Source organism: Bombina bombina, chromosome 5 (genome assembly GCF_027579735.1).
Source record: "Bombina bombina isolate aBomBom1 chromosome 5, aBomBom1.pri, whole genome shotgun sequence".
NCBI classification, from domain to species: Eukaryota; Metazoa; Chordata; class Amphibia; order Anura; family Bombinatoridae; genus Bombina; species Bombina bombina.
Genome location: NC_069503.1, coordinates 1,041,232,456 through 1,041,259,094, shown reverse-complemented (window position 1 = coordinate 1,041,259,094; position 26,639 = coordinate 1,041,232,456). Strand labels below are relative to the sequence as shown.

Sequence of the window (26,639 nt, the reverse complement as noted above, 5' to 3'; positions counted from 1 at the left end):
TGTCTGTCCATGATCATAAGTAGTTTTGAATAATTCCTAACCGGGGAGGTAACTTGGAAGTCTTGCGGTCCTTTTAAACATAATTCTTTTTTCCCCCACTTTCTGCCTCTCTGTTTCAAGCTCAAAAGTTGGCACTCACCCTTAATCTGTCATTTGGAAGTATTCTCTAAATTCTGTCATTCAATTAGTTAATTCCATATATATATATATATATATATATATATATATATATATATACACACACATCTTATACAGGTTTGTGCCATTTAAAAAAAAATCATGTTAGTGGGCCACGGGATTCAAAATTATGAGTTTAGTGGTCCCTGAGGTCTGAAAGGTTGGCGACCCCTGCTTTAAAGAACATATTGTTGCACTTAAAAATGTGGCCCAAGATGATTCTCAGACAGAAGGTAACGAGGTTAGCCCGTCAACCTCTCCCCAAGTGTCAGAGCCAGTTACGCCCGCTCAAGCGACGCCTAGCACCTCTAGTGCGTCTTTTACCTTGCAAGACTTGGCGGCAGTTATGAATAATACCCTCTCAGTGTTTATCTAAACTGCCCGTGTTACCTGCAAAGCGTGATAGCTCTGTTTTAAGAACAGATAATAAGCATTCTGACGCTTTAGTAGCCGTATCCGATATACCCTCACAACACTCTGAAGTGGGGGCGAGGGATGTGTGCTGTCTGAGGGAGAAATTTCCGATTCAGGAAAGGTTTCTCCTCAGACAGATTCAGATACGTTGGCTTTTAAATTTAAACTAGAACACCTCCGCTTATTGCTCAGGGAGGTATTAGTTACTCTGGATTACTGCGACCCTATGGTGGTTCCAGAGAAATTGTGTAAAAAGGACAAGTACCTAGAAGTTCCTGTTTACACTGTGTTCCTGGTCCCTAAGAGGATTGCGGATATCGTTACTAGGGAGTGGGATAGACCAGGTATTCCCTTCGTTCCCCCTCCTGTTTTTAAGAAAATGTTCCCCATATCTAACTCCATGCCGGACTCGTGGCAGACGGTCCCTAAGGTAGAGGGGGCTGTTTCTTCACTTGCTAAATGCACAACTATACCAATTGAAAACAGTTGTGCTTTTAAAGACCCTATGGATAAAAAAATTAGAGGGTTTACTTAAGAAAATTTTTGTTCATCAAGATTTTCTTCTCCAACCTATTGCGTGCATTGTTCCTGTAACCACTGCAGCCGCTTTCTGGTTTGAAGCGCTGGAAGATGCTCTCCAGACAGAGACCTCATATGAGGACATTATGGACAGAATTAAGGCTCTTAAGCTGGCTAATTCTTTTATCACAGATGCCGCTTTCCAACTAGCTAAGTTAGCGGCAAAGAATTAAGGTTTCGCCATTTTAGCGTGCAGGGCGCTATGGCTAAAGTCCTGGTCGGCCGATGTGTCGTCAAAATCCAAACTATTGAACATCCCTTTCAAAAGAAAGACCCTCTCTTTGGGCCTGAATTGAAAGATTATTTCAGAAATCACTGGGGGAAAAGGCCATGCTCTCCCCCAGGACAAGTCCTTAAAGACAAAGAACAAACAAAATAATTTTTGTTCCTTTCGGAATTTCAGGAGCGGTCTCGCTTCACCCTCCCCTGCTGCAAAGCAAGAGGGTAACGCTTCACAACCCAGGGCAGCCTGGAAACCTTACCAGGGCTGAAACAAGGGTAAACAGGCCAAGAAGCCAGCAGCTGTCTCCAAGACAGCATGATGGGGTAGCCCCAGATCCGGGACCGGATCTAGTAGGCGGCAGACTCTCTCTCTTTGCTCAGGCCTGGGCAAGAGATGTACACGATCCCTGGGCCTTAGAGATTGTATCACAGGGATATCTTCTAGAATTCAAGGACTCCCCTCCAAGGGGAAGGTTCCACATTTCTCGTCTGTCTTCAGACCAGACAAAGAAAGAGGCGTTCTTACGCTGTGTAAAAGACCTACATACAATGGGAGTGATCCACCCAGTTCCAATTCCGGAACAAGGGCTAGGTTTTTACTCAAACCTGTTTGTGGTTCCAAAGAAAGAAGGAACTTTCAGACCATTCCTGGATCTCAAAATTCTAAACAAATTCCTCAGAGTCCCATCATTCAAGATGGAGACCATTCGGACAATCTTACCAATGATCCAGGAGGGACAATATATGAGCACCTTGGATTTAAAGGATGCGTATCTACACATTCCTATTCACAAAGATCATCACCAGTTTCTCAGGTTCTCCTTTCAGGACAAGCATTACCAGTTTGTGGCTTTTCCTTTTGGGTTTACCACTGCTCCCAGAATTTTCACAAAGGTGCTAGGGTCCCTTCTGGCGGTTCTAAGGCCGCGGGGCATAGCAGTAGCGCCTTATCTAGATGACATCTTAATTCAGGCGTCGACTTTCCAAAGAGCCAAGTCTCTCACGGAAATCGTATTGGCTTTTTTGAGGTCTCACGGGTGGAAGGTGAACATCAAAAAGAGTTCTCTTCCCCCCTCACAAGAGTTTCCTTCCTAGGAACTCTGATAGACTCGGTAGATATGAAAATATTTCTGACGGAGGTCAGAAAGTTAAAACTCTTAACCACTTGCCAAGTCCTTCATTCCATTCCTCGGCCATCTGTAGCTCAGTGCATGGAGACAATCGGACTAATGGTAGCGGCAATGGACATAGTCCCCTTTTGCACGGATACACCTCAGACCACTGCAACTATGCATGCTCAAACAGTGGAATGGGGATAATGCAGATTTGTCTCTTCAAATACAGCTGGACCAGGGGACCAGAGATTCTCTTCTCTGGTGGTTGTCTCAGGATCACCTGTCTCAGGGAATGTGTTTCCGCAGACCAGAGTGGATCATTGTAACGACCGACGCCAGTCTGTTGGGCTGGGGTGCAGTCTGGGACTCCCTGAAAGCTCAGGGCTTATGGTCTCGGGAAGAAGCTCTTCTCCCGATAAACATTCTGGAACTGAGGGCGATATTTAATGCGCTTCAGGCATGGCCTCAGCTAGCTGCGGCCAAATTTATCAGATTTCAGTCGGACAATATCACGACTGTAGCTTACGTCAATCATCAAGGGGGAACAAGGAGTTCCCTAGCAATGACGGAGGTAACCAAAATAATCAGGTGGGCGGAGGATCACTCCTGCCATCTCTCAGCAATTCACATCCAAGGAGTAGACAACTGGGAGGCGGATTTTCTAAGTTGTCAGACTTTTCACCTGGGGGAGTGGGAACTCCACCTGGAGGTATTTGCCCAGCTGACTCGGCTATGGGGCACTCCAGAATTGGATCTGATGGCGTCCCGTCAGAACACCAAACTTCCCGGGATCCCCAGGCGGTGCTGATAGATGCTCTAGCAGCGCCTTGGTCCTTCAATCTGGCCTATGTTTTTCCACCGTTTCCTCTCCTCCCTCGTCTGGTTGCCAGAATCAAGCAGGAGAGGGCTTTGGTGGTTCTGATAGCGCCTGCGTGGCCACGCAGGACCTGGTATGCAGACCTAGTGGACATGTCATCTGTCCCACCATGGACACTACCAGTGAGGCAGGACCTTCTAATACAAGGTCCTTTCAAGCATCCAAATCTAATTTATCTGCGTCTGACTGCTTGGAGATTGAACGCCTAATTGAACGCCTAATTCTATCAAAGCGTGGTTTCTCTGAGTCGGTTATTGATACCCTGATTCAGGCTAGAAAGCCTGTCACCAGGAAAATCTACCATAAGATTTGGCGAAAATATCTTTTTTGGTGTGAATCCAAAGGTTACTCATGGAGTAAGATTAGGATTCCCAGGATATTGTCTTTTCTCCAAGAAGGATTGGAGAAAGGCTTATCAGCTAGTTCCTTAAAAGGACAGGTATCTGCTTTGTCGATTCTTTTACACAAACGTCTGGCAGAGGTACCAGACGTTCAAACATTTAGTCAGGCTTTAGTCAGAATCAAGCCTGTTTATAGACCTGTGGCTCCGCCATGGAGTCTGAATTTAGTTCTTTCAGTTCTGCAAGGGCTTCCGTTTGAATCTTTACATTCCATAGATATTAAGCTTTTATCTTGGAAAGTTTTGTTTTTGGTAGCTATCTCTTCTGCTCGAAGAGTATTAGTTATCTGCTTTACATTGTGATTCACCTTACCTGGTTTTCCATGCAGATAAGGTAGTTTTGCGTACCAAACCCGGTTTTCTTCCTAAGGTTGTGTCCAATAAGAATATTAACCAGGAAATTGTTGTTCCTTCTCTGTGTCCTAATCCTTCTTCGAAGAAGCAACGTCTGTTACACAATCTTGATGTGGTTCGTGCTTTAAAGTTTTATTTACAAGCAACTAAGGATTTCAGACAAACACCTTCATTGTTTGTTATCTATTCTGGTAAGAGGAGAGGTCAGACGGCGACTGCTACCTCTTTCCTTTTGGCTGAAAAGCATCATCCGTTTGGCCTATGAGACTGCTGGCCAGCAGCCTCCCGAAACAATTACTGCTCATTCTACCAGAGCAGTGGCTTCCACATGGGCTTTTAAAAATGAGGCTTCTGTTGAACAGATTTGTAAGGCAGCGACTTGGTTTTCGATGCATGCTTTTTCCAAATTTTACAAATTCAATACTTTTGCTTCTTCGGAGGCTATTTTTGGGGGAGAGGTTTTACAAGCAGTGGTGCCTCTTCCGTTTAAGGTACCTGTCTTGTTCCCTCCCTTCATCCGTGTTCTAAAGCTTTGGTATCGGTATCCCACAAGTAAAGGATGAATCCATGGACTCGATACATCTTACAAGAGAAAACAGAATTTATGCTTACCTGATAAATTACTTTCTCTTGTGATGTATCGAGTCCACGGCCCGCCCTGGCTATTAAGTCAGGTAGTTTTTGTTTAAACTACAGTCACCACTGCACCCTATGGTTTCTCCTTTTTCTTCCTAACCTTCGGTCGAATGACTGGGGGGTGGAGCTAGAGGGGGAGCTATATGGACAGCTCTGCTGTGTGCTCTCTTTGCCACTTCCTGTTGGGAAGGAGAATATCCCACAAGTAAAGGATGAATCCGTGGACTCGATACATCACAAGAGAAAGTAATTTATCAGGTAAGCATAAATTCTGTTTTTATTTGTTTCAAAAGTCAAGGATTTACTTTCACTTTAAGGACCAGTCAACACTTCAGGATACTATAATGAATGTGTCCACAATATAAAAATATGTATGTAGAGCTGTACCTGTGTAATTTGCATCTTTTAATCTTTGAAAACTTTTGTTTTGAGATTTTTTTAGCTTTTCCCATCCTGTGTCATGTGGGTGAGGTTGCCAAATGAAAACTGCATGTACGTATATGTAGTTTTCTGCCTCTACGCATGCACAACCGGAAGTGGTGACGTCACACGTGACATCACTGGCACAACGGGACTGCGCTTCTTTGGTGGAGCAGTGCACATAAAATATTGTGCACTGCCCACATAAGGAGAAAAGCGCCTGCGTGCTGTTATTGTGCGAGTAATGTGAAGTTCTAGTGTGACACAGCAGTGTTTTTTATTGCAGGATGCCTGTGTTACAGTAAAAACAAAATAGAAATACAATTTTAAAGAGATGTGATCATCCCTTGGTTCACTCGAGAGATGAATGTTTGTGAAAAATCTCTACTCCCATTGCTCTGTTTATGCCTCTCCAGGTTAGCAGTTTATATGAGCATTAATCACGCTAACAGTAGCAAGGCAACTCAAGCTACCGTTGTAATGTTGTCCGACTGGAATCTGATGAATTTGGCCGAAGCCAACTGAGGCAAAGTCTGAAGCACATTGAATATTGCTCTCAACTCTAGGATATTGATGGAAGTAGAGACTCCGATCGAGTCCATACACCCTGAGCCCTCAGGGAGTTCCAGACTGCTCCCCATCCTATCAGACTGGCGTCTGTTGTCACTATCACCCATGAGAGGGTCTGCGGAAGCATGTTCCCTGGGACAGATGATCCAGCGACAACCACCATAGAAGAGTCCCTTGTCTCCAGATCTAGATCTATTTGAGGAGACAAATTTGCATAATCTCCATTCCATTGTCTGAGCATGCTCAGTTGCAGAGGTTTGAGATGAAAACGAGCAAACGAAATGATGTCCATTGCCGCTACAATCAATCCAATTGCATTCAGAATCTTTAACTTCCTGACTTCCGTCAAAAAGATCTTCATGGATAGAGAGTCGATTAGAGTTCCCAAGAAAGGAACCCTTCCTTGTCTGTGGAACAAACTAACTCTTTTCTAGATTCACTTTACACCCGTGAGTCCTTAGAAAGGACAGAACAATGTCAGTATGAGACTTTGTTAGCTGGTAAGACGCCTGGATCAGAATATCATCCAGATAAGGCGTCACTGCAATGCCCTGCGGCCTGAGAACCGCCAGCAGAGACCCCAGAACCTTTGTGAAAATTCTTGGCGCCGTGGCCAGACTGAAAGAGCCACGAACTGAAAATGTTTGTCCAGAAAGGCAAAACGGCAGAACTTGTGGTGATCTTTTTGGATAGGAACATGTAGATATGCATCCTTTAGATCCACGGTAGTCATAAATTGACTCTCCTGGATCAATGGAAGAATGGTACGAATAGTTTCCATCTTTAAGGATGGAACTCTGAGAAACTTGTTTAGACTTTTGAGGTCTATAATAGGTCGGAACGTTCCCTCTTTCTTGGGAACTACAAAGAGATTTGATTAAAACCCCTGTTCCTTTTCTGGAACGGGACATATTACTCCCATGGAAGCAAGGTCTCCTACACAATGTAAGAACGCCTCTCTTTTTATCTGATTTGCAGATAATCTTGAGAGAAGAAACCTTCCTCTGGGGGAGGAGTTTCTGAACTCCAACTGATATCCCTGAGACACAATTTCCAGGGATCCTGAACATCTCTTATCTAGGCCTGGACGAAGAGAGAGTCTGCCTCCCACCAGATCCGGATCGGGGGCCGAACCTTCATGCTGACTTTGTAGAAGCTGCAGGCTTCTTGGATTGTTTACCCTTGTTCCAGGACTGGTTGGGTCTCCAAGTGGACTTGGTTTGTGAATAATTCCCTTCCTGTTTAGCGGACGAGGAAGAGGGAACTCCCTTGAAATTCCGAAAGGAACGAAAATTACTCTGCCGCCCTCTCTGTTTGGACTTTTTATCCTGAGGGAGGAGATGACCCTTGCCTCCCATTATGTCAGAAATGATCTCCTTCAATTCCTTGTAAGGAATAGTCAAAAGCTTAGATTTGGATGACACATCCGCAGACCAAGATTTTAATCATAAAGCTCTGCATGCTAAGATGGCGAAGCCTGAACTCTTAGACGCCAATTTTGTAATCTGCAGGGAAGTCTCAGTAATAAACAAATTAGCTAACTTAAGAGCTTTAATCCGATCCTGTATCTCTTCCAAAGGAGTCTGTCTTAAGAGACTCTTCTAGAGCATCAAACCAATAAGCGGCCGCAGTGGTGACTGTGACAGTGCAAGCCGCAGGTTGTAACAGAAATCCCTGATGAACGTAAAGTTTAAGGAGACCCTCCAATTTCTTATCCATAGGGTGCTTAAACGCACAACTATCCTCAATAGGGATAGTAGTACGCTTGGCCATAGTAGAAACAGCACCCTCAACCTTAGGGGACCGTCTGCCAAGAATCTCTAATAGCATCGGCTATAGGATAAAAAAAAATTTAAAAACTGGAGGAGAGAAGGGAATACCTGGTCTCTCCCATTCTTTTGCAATAATCTCTGAAGTCCTTTTCGGTACTGGAAAAACATCCAAATAAGATGGGACTTCCAAATATCTGTCAAACTTACTCAATTTTTTTGGAGGGACCACTATCGAGTCACAATCATCCAGAGTATCCAACACCTCCCTCAGTAATAAACGGAGGTGCTCAAGCTTAATCCTGAAAGCAACTACGTCAGTCAGAGGTAAAACACTCCCTGAGTCAGACAGTTCACCCTCTGAGAGTACCGCAGTACACTCCAACTCAGAACCCCGGGAGGGTACTTCCGTAATTGCCATCATAGAATCAGAGGCAGAATTTTCTACATAGTTTTCTTGTCTTGAACGCTTGCTTTGCGATATGGGAAAATTGGCTAACGCATCAAAGTGTAGAGGACATCACTGCAGCTTTGTCTTTTAATGTAAAAGCTGCAGAGACTGGGGAAATAAAAGGTCCCGCTTGAGCCGGTGTTAAGGGCTGTGACACTTGGGGAGAAAGCTGCGGCATTCTCTGCATCTCATCTGTAGACTCTTGAGAAGCATTCAACTTAGTCAAAGATTTTCAAAAACAATTTTGCCTCTAAAATGCAAGGCCCTCTCAATACATGAGGGACAAAAAGGAGCTGGGGGTTCCACAGTGGCATCCAAGCACATTGAACAAGCTGCAGTTTGGATATCATCTGCATCCATCATGATAGAAAGCAAGAGGCAATGTGGTCTGAAAATTTATAGCTAATTGGCATAGAAAAAAAACAGCAGCACAGATTATTTTAAACCTGGGCAGCTACTGTGCCTTTAAAAGCTAACCATGTAATAAGGTCAGAGCCTGAAAAGGTTAACAAGCACAGATCATTTTAAACCCGGGCCGCTACTGTGCCTTTAAAAAACTAAACATGTATTAACAATGTCAGAGCCTGAAAAGGTTACAAATCTAATGTAATCAGTATAGAATTTATTTCAGCACCTCGCCTCAACAGCTCTGCTGAGGCGCCTACCTGCCCCCACGGTCTTCCGACCACACTTGACAAAGGAACCGGAGGAATGTGGCAAAACACCTAAGACCGCTCGTGTTCACTAATATTCATGAGGTCACGGCGTGTGCTTAGTCTAATCCAGCAGCCGGATGTAATGACAGACTGCGCGGCTAAACAGCGTGCCAAAGCAAGTCCCGCCCATCGTGGGCGTCGCATCGGACGTAACTCCGCGCGGCAAAGAACTTCCATATTCTATGAAGTTCCCAGCGTGGCAATGAAACGCTGTTTCTCAACCCCTGCTACAGTCTCAAAATCAATATGCAGCCGTAAACCTGAGTCCTAATTGCAAGACTCAGGTAAGCACTTCCAGCGTCCAACACGTAGGCACCATAGCTCTTTTTGAGAAGCGATCTAGTGATGCATTAAAACCCCATTCATAGGATCACAATAGGCCATTTTAATAAACATTTACCTCTAATGTAACCCCCTGGACAACTCGCACACACCGTTACAGAACAGCCCTTTTAACTTGTTCCAACAGCTCATAAGTACACAGTCCCTTCTGAGTTAGCCAGTGTCCCAGAAAATAAAACTGCACTTACCTCAGTGCTGATCAACAGCATGAGAAGTTCCACGGGATCAAGAGGTCTTCTCCCGACAGCAGCTCTGTGGACACAAAAGAGCCTTAGTTAATATTGCTAAGACCATCCGTATACAGAAGGGCAGCAGTTCCCATTGCCACCTGTAGCTCTACTCTAGAGGCTTACAAGGAATATGGCTACACCCTATAGAAAATTAGCACACTTTGGTACCATTTTAAAAATAAACTCTCTTGATTGAAGAATCTAAACTAACACCTCACTTTACCTCTTCCTATCACTAACACAGGCAAAGAGAATGACTGGAGTGGGAGGGAAGGGAGGATATATATATATATATATATATATATATATGTGCAGGATAGCGCAGGAGAAACAGCTATAAAGTACATCATATATATGTATATATGCAAGGGGTAGAAAAACATATATATGATATACTTTATAGCCGTTTCTCCTGCACTCTTTAATTTTTATTTTGTACCATATTAGAGGTGTGAAGGGACACCTCTGCATTTCAGGATTTGGCTGCAAGTTATTTACAGCTAGGGTGCTGTGTAGAGGTGCCCGGTGAGACCTTCTGGGTATTCTAATCTCTATATAGTAGCGCCTTAGGGTGATTTAGGGGCTTTTGTCTTTACTTCATCTATCTTTCACCCCGCTGTGGTGTTCTTTGCCTCCTCCCTCTTCAGATCACCCCACAGATTTTCAATTGGATTCAGGTCTGGGCTCTGGCTGGGCCATTCCAAAACTTTAATCTTCTTCTGGTGAAGCCATTCCTTTGTTGATTCGGATGTATGCTTTCGGTCGTTTTAATGCTGAAATATGAAGTTCCTCTTTATGTTCAGCTTTCTAGCAGAAGCCTGACGGTTTTGTGCCAATATTGACTGGTATTTGGAACTGTTCATAATTCCCTCTAGCTTAAACAAGGCCCCAGTTCCAGCTGAAGAAAAACAGCCCTAAAGCATGATGCTGCCACCACCATGCTTCACTGTGAGTATGGTGTTATTTTGGTGATGTGCAGTGTTTTTGCGCCAAACATCTTTTGGAATTATGGCCAAAAAGTTCAACCTTGGTTTCATCAGACCATAACACCTTTTCCCACATTCTTTTGGGAGACTTAGATGTGTTTTTGCAAAATGTAGCCTGGCTTGGACGTTTTTCTTCGTAAGAAAAGACTTTCGTCTTGCCACTCTACCCCATAGCCCAGACATATGAAGAATATGTGAGATTGTGGTCACATGTACCACACAGCCAGTACTTGCCAGATATTCCTGCATCTCCTTTAATGTTGCTTTAGGCCTCTTGGTCGCCTCCTAGACCAGTTTTCTTGTCTTTTCATCAATTTTGGAGGGACGTCCAGTTCTTGGTAATGTCACTGTTGTACCATATTTTCTCCACTTGATGACTGTCTTCACTGTGTTCCATGGTCTATCTAATGCCTTGGAAATTCTTTTGTACCCTTTTCCTGACTGATACCTTTTAACAATGAGATCCCTCTGATGCTTTGGAAGCTCTCTGTGGACCATGGCTTTTGCTGTGGGGTGCGACCTAAGGAAATTTCAGGAAAGACCAACTAGAGCAGCTGAACTTTATTTGGGGTTAATCAGAGGCACTTTAAATGATGGCAGGTGTATGCTGACTCCTATTTAACATGATTTTGAATGGGATTGCTTAATTCTGAACACCGCTACATCCCCAGTTATAAAAGGGTGTGCACACTTATGCAACCACATTATTTTAGGTTTTTCATGTAATTAGCAAGAGTCCATGAGCTAGTGACGTATGGGATATACATTCCTACCAGGAGGGGCAAAGTTTCCCAAACCTCAAAATGCCTATAAATACACCCCTCACCACACCCACAATTCAGTTTTACAAACTTTGCCTCCTATGGAGGTGGTGAAGTAAGTTTGTGCTAGATTCTACGTTGATATGCGCTCCGCAGCAGGTTGGAGCCCGGTTTTCCTCTCAGCATGCAGTGAATGTCAGAGGGATGTGAGGAGAGTATTGCCTATTTTGAATGCAGTGATCTCCTTCTACGGGGTCTATTTCATAGGTTCTCTGTTCTCGGTCGTAGAGATTCATCTCTTACCTCCCTTTTCAGATCGACGATATACTCTTATTTATATACCATTACCTCTGCTGATTTTCGTTTCAGTACTGGTTTGGCTTTCTACAAACGTGTAGATGAGTGTCCTGGGGTAAGTAAGTCTTATTTTCTGTGACACTCTAAGCTATGGTTGGGCACTTTGTTTATAAAGTTCTAAATATATGTATTCAAACATTTATTTGCCTTGACTCAGGATGTTCAACATTCCTTATTTTCAGACAGTCAGTTTCATATTTGGGATAATGCATTTGAATCATTTTTTCTTACCTTAAAAATTTGACTTTTTTTCCCTGTGGGCTGTTAGGCTCGCGGGGGCTTAAAATGCTTAATTTTATTGCGTCATTCTTGGCGCTGACTTTTTTGGCGCAAAAAAATCTTTTCTGTTTCCGGCGTCATACGTGTCGCCGGAAGTTGCGTCATTTTTGACGTCCTTTTGCGCCAAAAATGGCGTTCTGGATGTGGCGTCATTTTTGGCGCCAAAAAGCATTTAGGCGCCAAATAATGTGGGCGTCTTATTTGGCGCTAAAAAATATGGGCGTCGCTTTTGTCTCCACGTTATTTCAGTCTCAAATTTTCTTTGCTTCTGGTTGCTAGAAGCTTGTTTATTGGCATTTTTTCCCATTCCTGAAACTGTCATTTAAGGAATTTGATCAATTTTGCTTTATATGTTGTTTTTTCTCTTACATATTGCAAGATGTCTCACGTTGCATCTGAGTCAGAAGATACTTCAGGAAAATCGCTGTCTAGTGCTGGAACTACCAAAGCTAAGTGTATCTGCTGTAAACTTTTGTTAGCTATTCCTCCAGCTGTTTGTATTAATTGTCATGACAAACTTGTTAATGCAGATAATATTTCCTTTAGTAATGTACCATTGCCTGTTGCAGTTCCGTCAACATCTAAGGTTCAGAATGTTCCTGATAACATAAGAGATTTTGTTTCTGAATCCATCAAGAAGGCTATGTCTGTTATTCCTCCTTCTAGTAAACATAAAAAATCTTTTAAAACTTCTCTTTCTACAGATGAATTTTTAAATGAACATCATCATTCTGAATCTGATGACTCTTCTGGTTCAGAGGATTCTGTCTCAGAGATTGATGCTGATAAATCTTCATATTTATTTAAAATGGAATTTATTCGTTCTTTACTTAAAGAAGTACTAATTGCTTTAGAAATTGAGGATTCTGGTCCTCTTGATACTAATTCTAAACGTTTAGATAAGGTCTTAAAATCTCCTGTGGTTATTCCAGAAGTTTTTCCTGTTCCTAATGCTATTTCTGAAGTAATTTCCAGAGAATGGGATAAATTGGGTAATTCATTTACTCCTTCTAAACGTTTTAAGCAATTATATCCTGTGCCGTCTAACAGATTAGAATTTTGGGACAAAATCCCTAGAGTTGATGGGGCTATTTCTACCCTTGCTAAACGTACTACTATTCCTACGTCAGATGGTACTTCGTTTAAGGATCCTTTAGATAGGAAAATTGAATCCTTTCTAAGAAAAGCTTATCTGTGTTCAGGTAATCTTCTTAGACCTGCTATATCATTGGCTGATGTTGCTGCAGCTTCAACTTTTTGGTTGGAAACTTTAGCGCAACAAGTAACAGATCATGATTCTCATAATATTATTATTCTTCTTCAACATGCTAATAATTTTAGCTGTGATGCCATTTTTGATATTATCAGCGTTGATGTCAGGTTTATGTCTCTAGCTATTTCAGCTAGAAGAGCTTTATGGCTTAAAACTTGGAATGCTGATATGGCTTCTAGATCAACTCTACTTTCCATTTCTTTCCAGGGTAACAAATTATTTGGTTCTCAGTTGGATTCTATTATCTCAACTGTTACTGGTGGGAAAGGAACTTTTTTACCACAGGATAAAAAATCTAAGGGTAAGAACAGGGCTAATAATCGTTTTCGTTCCTTTCGTTTCAACAAAGAACAAAAGCCTGATCCTTCATCCTCAGGAGCAGTTTCAGTTTGGAAACCATCTCCAGTCTGGAATAAATCCAAGCCTTCTAGAAAGGCAAAGCCAGCTTCTAAGTCCACATGAAGGTGCGGCCCTCATAATATTGAATCGTTATGTAAGGATACCAACGTTCAAAATGGTAACTGTAAGGACTATCTTGCCTTTTGTTCAGCAAGGGCATTATATGTCCACAATAGATTTACAGGATGCATATCTGCATATTCCGATTCATCCAGATCATTATCAGTTCCTGATATTCTCTTTTCTGGACAAGCATTACCAGTTTGTGGCTCTGCCGTTTGGCCTAGCTACAGCTCCAAGAATTTTTACAAAGGTTCTCGGTGCCCTTCTGTCTGTAATCAGAGAACAGGGTATTGTGGTATTTCCTTATTTGGACGATATCTTGGTACTTGCTCAGTCTTTACATTTAGCAGAATCTCATACGAATCGACTTGTGTTGTTTCTTCAAGATCATGGTTGGAGGATCAATTCACTAAAAAGTTCATTGATTCCTCAGACAAGGGTAACCTTTCTGGGTTTCCAGATAGATTCAGTGTCCATGACTCTGTCTTTAACAGACAAGAGACGTCTAAAATTGATTTCAGCTTGTCGAAACCTTCAGTCACAATCATTCCCTTCGGTAGCCTTATGCATGGAAATTCTAGGTCTTATGACTGCTGCATCGGACGCGATCCCCTTTGCTCGTTTTCACATGCGACCTCTTCAGCTCTGTATGCTGAATCAATGGTGCAAGGATTACACAAAGATATCTCAATTAATATCTTTAAAACCGATTGTACGACACTCTCTAACATGGTGGACAGATCACCATCGTTTAATTCAGGGGGCTTCTTTTGTGCTTCCGACCTGGACTGTAATTTCAACAGATGCAAGTCTCACAGGTTGGGGAGCTGTGTGGGGATCTCTGACGGCACAAGGAGTTTGGGAATCTCAGGAGGTGAGATTACCGATCAATATTTTGGAACTCCGTGCAATTTTCAGAGCTCTTCAGTTTTGGCTTCTTCTGAAGAGAGAATCGTTCATTTGTTTTCAGACAGATAATGTCACAACTGTGGCATACATCAATCATCAAGGAGGGACTCACAGTCCTCTGGCTATGAAAGAAGTATCTCGAATTTTGGTTTGGGCGGAATCCAGCTCCTGTCTAATCTCTGCGGTTCATATCCCAGGTATAGACAATTGGGAAGCGGATTATCTCAGTCGCCAAACGTTGCATCCGGGCGAATGGTCTCTTCACCCAGAGGTATTTCTTCAGATTGTTCAAATGTGGGAGCTTCCAGAAATAGATCTGATGGCGTCTCATCTAAACAAGAAACTTCCCAGGTATCTGTCCAGATCCCGGGATCCTCAGGCGGAAGCAGTGGATGCATTATCACTTCCTTGGAAGTATCATCCTGCCTATATCTTTCCGCCTCTAGTTCTTCTTCCAAGAGTAATCTCCAAGATTCTGAAGGAATGCTCGTTTGTTCTGCTGGTAACTCCGGCATGGCCTCACAGGTTTTGGTATGCGGATCTTGTCCGGATGGCCTCTTGCCATCCGTGGACTCTTCCGCTAAGGCCAGACCTTCCGTCGCAAGGTCCTTTTTTCCATCAGGATCTCAAATCCTTAAATTTAAAGGTATGGAGATTGAACGCTTGATTCTTGGTCAAAGAGGTTTCTCTGGCTCTGTGATTAATACTATGTTACAGGCTCGTAAATCTGTATCCAGAGAGATATATTATAGAGTCTGGAAGACTTATATTTCTTGGTGTCTTTCTCATCATTTTTCTTGGCATTCTTTTAGAATTCCGAGAATTTTACAGTTTCTTCAGGATGGTTTAGATAAAGGTTTATCCGCAAGTTCTTTGAAAGGACAAATCTCTGCTCTTTCTGTTCTTTTTCACAGAAAGATTGCTAATCTTCCTGATATTCATTGTTTTGTACAAGCTTTGGTTCGTATAAAACCTGTCATTAAGTCAATTTCTCCTCCTTGGAGTTTGAATTTGGTTCTGGGGGCTCTTCAAGCTCCTCTGTTTGAACCTATGCATTCATTGGACATTAAATTACTTTCTTGGAAAGTTTTGTTCCTTTTGGCGATCTCTTCTGCCAGAAGAGTCTCTGAATTATCTGCTCTTTCTTGTGAGTCTCCTTTTCTGATTTTTCATCAGGATAAGGCAGTGTTGCGAACTTTTGATTTTTTTACCTAAAGTTGTGAATTCCAACAACATTAGTAGAGAAATTGTGGTTCCTTCATTATGTCCTAATCCTAAGAATTCTAAGGAGAGATCATTGCATTCTTTGGATGTTGTTAGAGCTTTGAAATATTATGTTGAAGCTACTAAGTCTTTCCGAAAGACTTCTAGTCTTTTTGTCATCTTTTCCGGTTCTAGAAAAGGCCAGAAAGCTTCTGCCATTTCTTTGGCATCTTGGTTGAAATCTTTAATTCATCTTGCCTATGTTGAGTCGGGTAAAACTCCGCCTCAAAGGATTACAGCTCATTCTACTAGGTCAGTTTCTACTTCCTGGGCGTTTAGGAATGAAGCTTCGATTGATCAGATTTGCAAAGCAGCAACTTGGTCCTCTTTGCATACTTTTACTAAATTCTACCATTTTTATGTATTTTCTTCCTCTGAAGCAGTTTTTGGTAGAAAAGTACTTCAGGCAGTGGTTTCAGTTTGAATCTTCTGTTTGTTTTTCATTAAACTTTATTTTGGGTGTGGATTATTTTCAGCAGGAATTGGCTGTCTTTATTTTATCCCTCCCTCTCTAGTGACTCTAGTGTGGAAAGATCCACATCTTGGGTAGTCATTATCCCATACGTCACTAGCTCATGGACTCTTGCTAATTACATGAAAGAAAACATAATTTATGTAAGAACTTACCTGATAAATTCATTTCTTTCATATTAGCAAGAGTCCATGAGGCCCGCCCTTTTTTGTGGTGGTTATGATTTTTTTGTATAAAGCACAATTATTCCAATTCCTTATTTTATATGCTTTCGCACTTTTTTCTTATCACCCCACTTCTTGGCTATTCGTTAAACTGAATTGTGGGTGTGGTGAGGGGTGTATTTATAGGCATTTTGAGGTTTGGGAAACTTTGCCCCTCCTGGTAGGAATGTATATCCCATACGTCACTAGCTCATGGACTCTTGCTAATATGAAAGAAATGAATTTATCAGGTAAGTTCTTACATAAATTATGTTTCTCCAACATAGGTGTGTCCGGTCCACGGCGTCATCCTTACTTGTGGGATATTCTCTTCCCCAACAGGAAATGGCAAAGAGCCCAGCAAAGCTGGTCACATGATTCCTCCTAGGCTCCGCCTACCCCAGTCATTCTCTTTGCCGTTGCACAGGCAACATCTCCACGGAGATGGCTAAGAGTTTTTTGGTGTTTAAATGTAGTTTTATTCTTCAATCAAGAGTTTATTTTAAAATAGTGCTGGTATGTACTATTTACTCTGAAACAGAAAAGAGATGAAGATTTCTGTTTGTAAGAGGAAAATGATTTTAGCAACCGTTACTAAAATTGATGGCTGTTTCCACACAGGACTGTTGAGATGAATTAACTTCAGTTGGGGGAAACAGTGGGCAGACTTTTGCTGCTTGAGGTATGACACATTTCTAACAAGACTTGGTAATGCTGGAAGCTGTCATTTTCCCTATGGGAACCGGTAAGCCATTTTCTTAGTTTAGTATAAGAATAAAGGGCTTCACAAGGGCTTTAAAGACTGGTAGACATTTTTCTGGGCTAAAACGATTACTTTATAAGTATATTTAGTGGATTATAACTATAAATAGTTCTTTTAATCTTGGGGATGTATTAAAAAAACGGCAGGCACTGTATTGGACATCTTTTTCACTGGGGGCCTTTTCTAGTCATAGGCAGAGCCTCATTTTCGCGCCACTAATGCGCAGTTGTTTTTGGAAAGCAAGGCATGCAGATGCATTTGTGAGGAGCTAAGAACCACTGAAAAAGCTTATTGAAGGCGTCATTTGGTATCGTATTCCCCTCTGGGCTTGGTTGGGTCTCAGCAAAGCAGATACCAGGGACTGTATAGGGGTTAAATGTAAAAACGGCTCCGGTTCCGTTATTTTAAGAGTTAAAGCTTTCAAATTTGGTGTGCAATACTTTTAAGGCTTTAAGACACTGTGGTGAAATTTTGGTGAATTTTGAACAATTCCTTCATATTTTTTCACCTATTCAGTAATAAAATGTGTTCAGTTTAAAATTTAAAGTGACAGTAACGGTTTTATTTTAAAACGTTTTTTGTGCTTTATCAAGTTTATGCCTGTTAACATGTCTGAACCATCAGATAGACGATGTTCTGTATGTTTGGAAGCCAAGGTTCCTCCCCATTTAAATATATGTGATGAATGTGACATAGTGTCCAAACAAAGTAGGGACAATGATGCCACTGATGATGTTGCCCAAAATGATTCCTCAAGCGAGGGGAGTAAGCAATGGTACTGCATCTTCCCCTTCTGTGTCTACACCAGTCTTGCCCACACAAGAGGCCCCTAGTACATCTAGTGCGCCAATCCTTCTTACTATGCAACAATTAACGGCTGTAATGGATAATTCTATTAAAAACATTTTGTCCAAAATGCCCACTTATCAGAGAAAGCGCGATTGCTCTGTTTTAGATACTGAAGAGCATGAGGACGCTGATGATAATGGTTCTGACATACCCTCACACCAATCTGAAGGGGCCAGGAGGGAGGTTTTGTCTGAGGGAGAAATTTCAGATTCAGGAAAAATTTCTCAACCAGCTGAACCTGATGTTATTACTTTTAAATTTAAATTAGAACATCTCTGCGCTCTGCTTAAGGAGGTGTTATCTACTCTGGATGATTGTGACAATTTGGTCATTCCAGAGAAGTTATGTAAGATGGACAAGTTCCTAGAGGTCCCGGTGCCCCCCGATGCTTTTCCTATACCCAAGCAGGGCGGACATTGTAAATAAGGAATGGGAAAGGCCCGGCATACCTTTTGTTCCTCCCCCTATATTTAAAAAATTTCCTATGGTCGACCCCAGAAAGGACTTATGGCAGACAGTCCCCAAGGTCGAGGGGGCGGTTTCTACTCTAAACAAACGCACTACTATCCCTATAGAAGATAGTTGTGCTTTCAAAGATCCTATGGATAAAAAATTAGAGGGTTTGCTTAAAAAGATGTTTGTTCAGCAAGGTTACCTTCTACAACCAATTTCATGCATTGTTCCTGTCACTACAGCAGCGTGTTTCTGGTTCGAAGAACTAGAAAAGTCGCTCAATAAAGACTCTTCGTATGAGGAGGTTATGGACAGAGTTCAAGCACTTAAATTGGCTAACTCTTTTATCTTAGACGCCACTTTGCAATTAGCTAGATTAGCGGCGAAAAATTCAGGTTTTGCTATTGTGGCGCGCAGAGCGCTTTGGCTAAAGTCTTGGTCAGCGGATGTGTCCTCCAAGAACAAATTGCTTAACATCCCTTTCAAAGGTAAAACGCTGTTTGGCCCTGACTTGAAAGAGATTATTTCAGACATCACTGGGGGAAAGGGCCACGCCCTTCCTCAGGATAGGTCTTTTAAGGCTAAAAATAAGCCAAATTTTCGTCCCTTTCGCAGAAACGGACCAGCCTAAAATTCTACACCCTCTAAGCAAGAGGGTAATAGTTCTCAAACCAAACCAGCCTGGAGACCGATGCAAGGCTGGAACAAGGGTAAGCAGGCCAAGAAACCTGCCACTGCTACTAAAACAGCATGAAGTGTTGGCCCCCGATCCGGGACCGGATCTGGTGGGGGGCAGACTCTCTCTCTTTGCTCAGGCTTGGGCAAGAGATGTTCAGGATCCTTGGGCGCTAGAAATAGTTTCTCAAGCTTATCTCCTGGAATTCAAGGAACTACCCCTAAGGGGGAGGTTCCACAGGTCTCAATTGTCTTCAAACCAAATAAAAAGACAGGCATTCTTACATTGTGTAGAAGACCTGTTAAGAATGGGAGTGATTCATCCTGTTCCATTAGGAGAACAAGGGATGGGGTTTTACTCCAATCTGTTCATAGTTCCCAAAAAAGAAGGAACATTCAGACCAATTTTAGATCTCAAGATTCTAAACAAATTTCTCAGGGTTCCATCGTTCAAGATGGAAACCATTCGAACAATTCTTCCTACCATCCAGGAAGGTCAATTCATGACCACGGTGGATTTAAAGGATGCGTATCTACATATTCCTATCCACAAGGAACATCATCGGTTCCTAAGGTTCGCCTTTCTGGACAAGCATTACCAGTTTGTGGCACTTCCATTCGGATTAGCCACTGCTCCAAGGATTTTCACAAAGGTACTAGGGTCCCTTCTAGCGGTGCTAAGACCAAGGGGCATTGCAGTAGTACCTTACTTGGACGACATACTGATTCAAGCGTCGTCTCTGTCAAAAGCAAAGGCTCATACGGACATTGTCCTAGCCTTTCTCAGATCTCACGGGTGGAAAGTGAACATAGAAAAAAGTTCTCTGTCCCCGTCAACAAGAGTTCCCTTCTTGGGAACAATAATAGACTCCTTAGAAATGAAGATTTTTCTGACAGAGGCCAGAAAATCAAAACTTCTAAGCTCTTGTCAAGTACTCCATTCTGTTCTTCTTCCTTCCATAGCGCAGTGCATGGAAGTAATAGGTTTGATGGTTGCGGCAATGGACATAGTTCCTTTTGCACGAATTCATCTAAGACCATTACAACTGTGCATGCTCAGACAGTGGAATGGGGATTATACAGACTTGTTTCCGACGATCCAAGTAGATCAAAGAACCAGAGATTCACTCCGTTGGTGGCTGAACCTGGACAACCTGTCACAGGGAATGAGCTTCCGCAGACCAGAGTGGGTCATTGTCACGACAGACGCCAGTCTGGTGGGCTGGGGCGCGGTCTGGGAACCCCTGAAAGCTCAGGGTCTATGGTCTCGGGAAGAATCTCTTCTCCCGATAAACATTCTGGAACTGCGAGCGATATTCAATGCTCTCAAAGCTTGGCCTCAACTAGCAAAGGCCAAATTCATAAGGTTTCAATCAGACAACATGACTGTTGCATATATCAACCATCAGGGGGGAACAAGGAGTTCCCTGGCGATGGAGGAAGTGACCAAAATAATTCAATGGGCGGAGAATCATTCCTGCCACTTGTCTGCAATCCACATCCCAGGAGTGGAAAATTGGGAAGCGGATTTTCTGAGTCGTCAGACTTTCCATCCGGGGGAGTGGGAACTCCATCCGGAAATCTTTGCCCAAATAACTCAATTATGGGGCAATCCAGACATGGACCTGATGGCGTCTCGTCAGAACTTCAAGGTTCCTTGCTACGGGTCCAGATCCAGGGATCCCAGGGCGACTCTAGTAGATGCACTGATAGCGCCTTGGACCTTCAACCTAGCTTATGTATTCCCACCGTTCCCTCTCATTCCCAGGCTGGTAGCCAGGATCAATCAGGAGAGGGCTTCGGTGATCTTGATAGCTCCTGCGTGGCCACGCAGAACTTGGTATGCAGACCTGGTGAATATGTCATCGGCTCCACCATGGAAGCTACCTTTGAGACAGGACCTTCTTGTTCAAGGTCCATTCGAACATCCGAATCTGGCTTCACTCCAACTGACTGCTTGGAGATTTAACGCTTGATTTTATCAAAGCGTGGGTTTTCAGATTCTGTCATTGATACTCTTGTTCAGGCTAGAAAGCCTGTAACTAGGAAAATTTACCATAAAATATGGAAAAAATATATTTGTTGGTGTGAATCTAAAGGATTCCCATGGAACAAGATAAAAATTCCTAAGATTCTATCCTTTCTACAGGAGGGTTTGGAGAAAGGATTATCTGCAAGTTCTTTGAAGGGACAGATTTCTGCTTTATCTGTTTTACTTCACAAAAAACTGGCGGCTGTGCCAGATGTTCAAGCTTTTGTTCAGGCTCTGGTTAGAATCAAGCCTGTTTACAAACCTTTGACTCCTCCTTGGAGTCTCAATTTAGTTCTTTCAGTTCTTCAAGGGGTTCCGTTTGAACCCTTACATTCCGTAGATATTAAGTTACTATCTTGGAAAGTTTTGTTTTTGGTTGCAATTTCTTCTGCTAGAAGAGTTTCAGAGTTATCTGCTCTGCAGTGTTCTCCTCCTTATCTGGTGTTCCATGCAGATAAGGTGGTTTTGCGTACTAAACCTGGTTTTCTTCCGAAAGTTGTTTCTAACAAAAACATTAACCAGGAGATAGTTGTGCCTTCTTTGTGTCCGAATCCAGTTTCAAAGAAGGAACGTTTGTTACACAATTTGGATGTAGTTCGTGCTCTAAAATTCTATTTAGAGGCTACAAAGGATTTCAGACAAACATCTTCTTTGTTTGTTGTTTATTCTGGTAAAAGGAGAGGTCAAAAAGCAACTTCTACCTCTCTCTCTTTTTGGCTTAAAAGCATCATCCGATTGGCTTATGAGACTGCCGGACGGCAGCCTCCTGAAAGAATCACAGCTCACTCCACTAGGGCTGTGGCTTCCACATGGGCCTTCAAGAACGAGGCTTCTGTTGATCAGATATGTAAGGCAGCGACTTGGTCTTCACTGCACACTTTTACCAAATTTTACAAATTTGATACTTTTGCTTCTTCTGAGGCTATTTTTGGGAGAGAGGTTTTGCAAGCCGTGGTGCCTTCCATCTAGGTGACCTGATTTGCTCCCTCCCATCATCCGTGTCCTAAAGCTTTGGTATTGGTTCCCACAAGTAAGGATGACGCCGTGGACCGGACACACCTATGTTGGAGAAAACAGAATTTATGCTTACCTGATAAATTACTTTCTCCAACGGTGTGTCCGGTCCACGGCCCGCCCTGGTTTTTTTAATCAGGTCTGATGAATTATTTTCTCTAACTACAGTCACCACGGTATCATATGATTTCTCCTATGCATATTCCTCCTTTACGTCGGTCGAATGACTGGGGTAGGCGGAGCCTAGGAGGGATCATGTGACCAGCTTTGCTGGGCTCTTTGCCATTTCCTGTTGGGGAAGAGAATATCCCACAAGTAAGGATGACGCCGTGGACCGGACACACCGTTGGAGAAAGTAATTTATCAGGTAAGCATAAATTCTGTTTTTTTTGGTTTTCTTCCCTCCACCTAAAAAGATTTCAGTTTGTTTTTCAATTGAGTTGTACAGTTTATAGGTCACATTAAAGGTGGAAAAAGTTCTGAAATGATTTCTTTGTCATTTTTTTTTACATCACAGAAACCTGACATTTTAACAGGGGTGTGTAGACTTTTTATATCCACTGTATTTATCTCTATCCGCAGAATAATTTAAAAGTAACTTAAATCTTAACCTTTCTCACTCTGGACTAAAACTTCACACTTGTTTAGACTCAGTTTGCATTGTCAACAACACATAGGTGCATCATTCAATTCATATGTACATCTTTTCTTTGTGTACCCAAGTAGGGTAAATGCTATGATTGAAACAATAATAGCAAATGTGCTTCTAGTACAAGCTAATACATGTGTGTTTACTGCAGAAATGCTTCTATTTAAAATTGAAATTCACTCACATGCATTTCAGTTCTGACCACTGTGTCCTCTTTAGATCTCGTTCAATAAGTTTCTTCAGCTTCTAAACTTTCTAATTTACTTCTAGTCTCAATTTTTCTTTTTTTTTTCTCTTGGTATCTTGTTGAAAAGCAGGAACGTATGCTTAGGAGACGGCCCATTTCTGGAGCACTTTATGGCAACAATTTTGAAAGAATGTTATCCATTTGAAACAGCACTAGATGACAGCACTATTTCCTGCCATGTAATGCTCCAGATGCCCTTCTAGGTATCTCTTTAACACAGAATATCATGAGAACGAAGCAAATTTGATAATAGAAGTAACTTGGAAACTTTTTAAAAAACTGTATGTTCTGTCTCCATTACATTAGAATATTTGGTCTTCATATCCCTTAAAATAAAATAACAATGTAGCGTTAAAATCAGCAAGTAATTTTGTCAGTTCAGCATTGTTTTGCGTAATTACTAGTTCATGTCAACATTTGTTGACGGTTTACCTTCAACCTCCTGTATTGTGTAAGATTTAGTTGAAGCCGTAAACTGCTGTTTAAATATACAATACAAAATTGGCACAAGTCACTGGTATCTGCCGTTCTCAAATGACACAATAGTACATTGTAATCTTTCTGCCAAGCCAGCCTAAAACATCTGTGATTATTAGCATCTCCATAAAGAATCTGCTTTGCTAAATATTTTTTTCAGCTCAGGGAGAGGAGACTCATTTGCTGAGCGTTAGACAAGGAGGTAGTTTAGAATGAGTGCTTGGTGCTCAAGGGATATTGAGAAATATGAATTAATTTTCTCCTTCAGTTATCTTATGAATATTAATCAGAAAAACAGCTGTGAGTTCTAACTGCTGTTATTGTTGCTGTAGGAGGAAGATGCCACAGGGACTGATCAAGACCAGGAGGAGAGACGATGGAATAAGAGAACTCAGCAGATGCTGCATGGTCTTCAGGTAACAATCACTTTTGTTCATTTTGCTCATGTTGGTCCTCATTTTTGCCAAAATGTTTTCCCTTTAATGGCACACTTGTTAATCCCTGTTGAAGAAACGAGACAATGTCATATAAAAAGTATTAAAAACAGGTTGTATGAAAAGTAATGCTACAAGTTCTAAATGAAAGCATTTGAGGCATTAACTATTGCTTTTTGCACTAGTTGCAGTATTCTCAGTATTCTGATATTTTAAGTCCTTAAAAAAAAAAAAATATATATGCATATTCAGATGCTATATCTATGCAAAACTGTATTTAAATAGAAAGACCTGGATAGAAAGTTGCACCAAAGCGGACTGCCTTTTAAGATGTTTTTGTTTTTAAAAAAATGAACTCTTCAAAATGTATATTGATTTTAAAGTAATTGGTCTCCTTTAACTTACAGAGAGTCCTTGCTAAAACTGGAGCTGAATCGATCAGTTTGCTTGAACTGTGCAGAGACACAAATCGAAAGCAGGCGGCAGCCAAATTCTACAGTTTTCTTGTACTTAAAAAGCAACAAGCCATTGAGCTCACACAGGAGGAGCCTTACAGTGATATCATTGCCACACCAGGACCAAGATTTCATATTGTTTGACTTTATGGATTTCATAAGGCTAAAACAAGCTCCAGCAGAAATTCCATGAACCTCTTGTATGCTGGAGCTGCTTGTGAAGCATGGCAGAGCAGAGTAGTAGAGCCTTCCCCAAAACCAAACTTGTTCAAACCGTGTCATGGTGATCCTGTCCTCTGGCTAATGATATTGGTTATTTAATATATGTACAAAGTTTGTCTTATTTTCTTTTAAGTGTAATGTCTATTTTTATGGGATATAAATATGGATGAGGTGGTTTGTTTATGGTTTAAAAAAAACGATCTTAATAGGACAAATCTTTTAACAAACCTTTTATGCATTGCATTATCTGCAAAGAACTCACTTCTTCCCAGATAACTTTCTTATGTGTTTTGCGTTTTTTTAAATTTATTTTTCTCTTTCAAAGATGTGATTGTCCCATTTATTACAATGCATAAAATGTTTTAATATGGTTCCTTTATCCTGGAAGACTAATGCTAATAATTCATAACCGTTGTGTGCAATATTAGTATAAAAAAATAATCTTGTTTTACTATTTAAAGAAAAAAACACAGAAAAAAAAATTTGGCCTAAAAATATCCAACCTTTATTCTTTGTTACTATAGATTTTATTGAGCTAAATTATTTATTATTTTTTTGGATTTTTTTTTTTTTTTGTATATCTTTTATCCATTGCAAAATACATCTAGGTTGTTTTTAAATAATGATTTAAATTGTAATACTTTAGTCGTCACTTTCTCTTAAGCTTTTGTAAACTTACAATCAGATTGCAAATTTGTTTAATAAGAAAAGAATAGTATTTTACTAAATAACATTCGTAGCTTCGCTCACAAACTTGCATTCCATTTACGATGACAGCATAAATATTTAATGACACTGCAGTAAAGTTTTCTATGCAAACCTTTTCAGTTTTAGAATTTTTACATAAATTCCAAAATATCGTAAACTTTTATACTTGTAAACTTTTAATTGTAGCATGACTGCAATTTTTTGTATGTCTTGCTTTGTTTAAAGCAGTTTTAAATGTGTGACAAACGTAAGTGCAAAACTATTTTTGATACAATGGTTCTCCAATCAAAGAATGACATGCCGTAAAAGAAATATGCAAAAAAAAAATTTCCCCTACACTGCTTCAAATTAAATTACCTTTGAGTTTTGCTTTGGGCTTTCTCTGTTGCTGTCCTTGCCATAGTAATTGCCCCCCCCCCCTAACTTTACAACGTTAAAGGTTCAAAGTGGGGGTCTACTATGTGCATGGTAGGTTGTCAATGCATGATTGCTTCCCTTCAAAGGGTACTACAAAATAATTGTATAGCCTATATTGTCTGAATATTAAGTTCCCACTTACCCCCTTTATTTCCTAATACTGCACACACCTGTTTATGAGTTGTTGTTTTTTTTTAGCATTGTTTAATACCTATATAGAAGGTGACTTTTTTTCATTTGGTATAATACACTTCATTTGCTGGTTTAAAATTGGCACTTTCTTAATTTTACATTATTTTATTATCAACCTCTTAATTCAAGGTTTTCAGTGTTTCACAAACCACCAGATTTCCCTCTTTTGTAAACTGCAAAAACAGAGTATGAATAAACTCATTTGAGTTATGTTTGGTAAAATAACAATCATGCTCCCCCCCCCCCCTCCTTCCAAAATTATGGTTACTAATATATTTTCTAATTGTGGATTCAGAATGACTTTGTATGATCATGAAAATGTAATAAAAAAAATCCATTTATGAAAATATGCTTTGCTCTGCATCTATTTTCTAAATAATGTGCCTGGAAAACCAGTTTCCCTTTGTATAAAGAGATTGTAGATACGTTGGATGTTTTAATTATAGAAATACTTGTTACACATTTTTAGTCTTTCATTGCTTATCAAGGATAATTGTTCATAAAAATAGTTGATGCTGTGTTATGTATAACTTTTCTAATAAAAATCCTGATAACCTTTAATTCTGTTTCTGTGTAATTATCTGCATATAATTAGGACACATTTACGCAAGTATAAATGTGCACTTTTGTTTCCCTTATCCATAAGGGGTTAATTAAGCCTGGGAAATAGGCACTAAAAGTCACAGCATGATGGGTATTCACTGCTCTGTGGGATGCCTTGCAGACAGTTTCCTTGGCTTTCCTAGATGTGGTGAGGCTAATTTACACTATTTAGAGCAGCACAATTTATATAATTTCTCTTGTTAAGTGTATTC

At 41.1% G+C, this 26,639-nt stretch overlaps 1 protein-coding gene across 1 annotated transcript in view; it reads left to right on the top strand.

The window, feature by feature from the left end:
• Window positions 1–26,385, top strand: part of RAD21 (RAD21 cohesin complex component) — a gene marked incomplete in the record, with an annotated part of 310,812 nt that extends 284,427 nt beyond the window's left edge. The window contains 2 exon segments of the mRNA XM_053715306.1: window positions 23,729–23,812; window positions 24,238–26,385. Of these exon segments, the coding sequence (XP_053571281.1) occupies window positions 23,729–23,812; window positions 24,238–24,429 (276 nt within the window).
• Window positions 26,386–26,639: the final 254 nt, after the last annotated feature.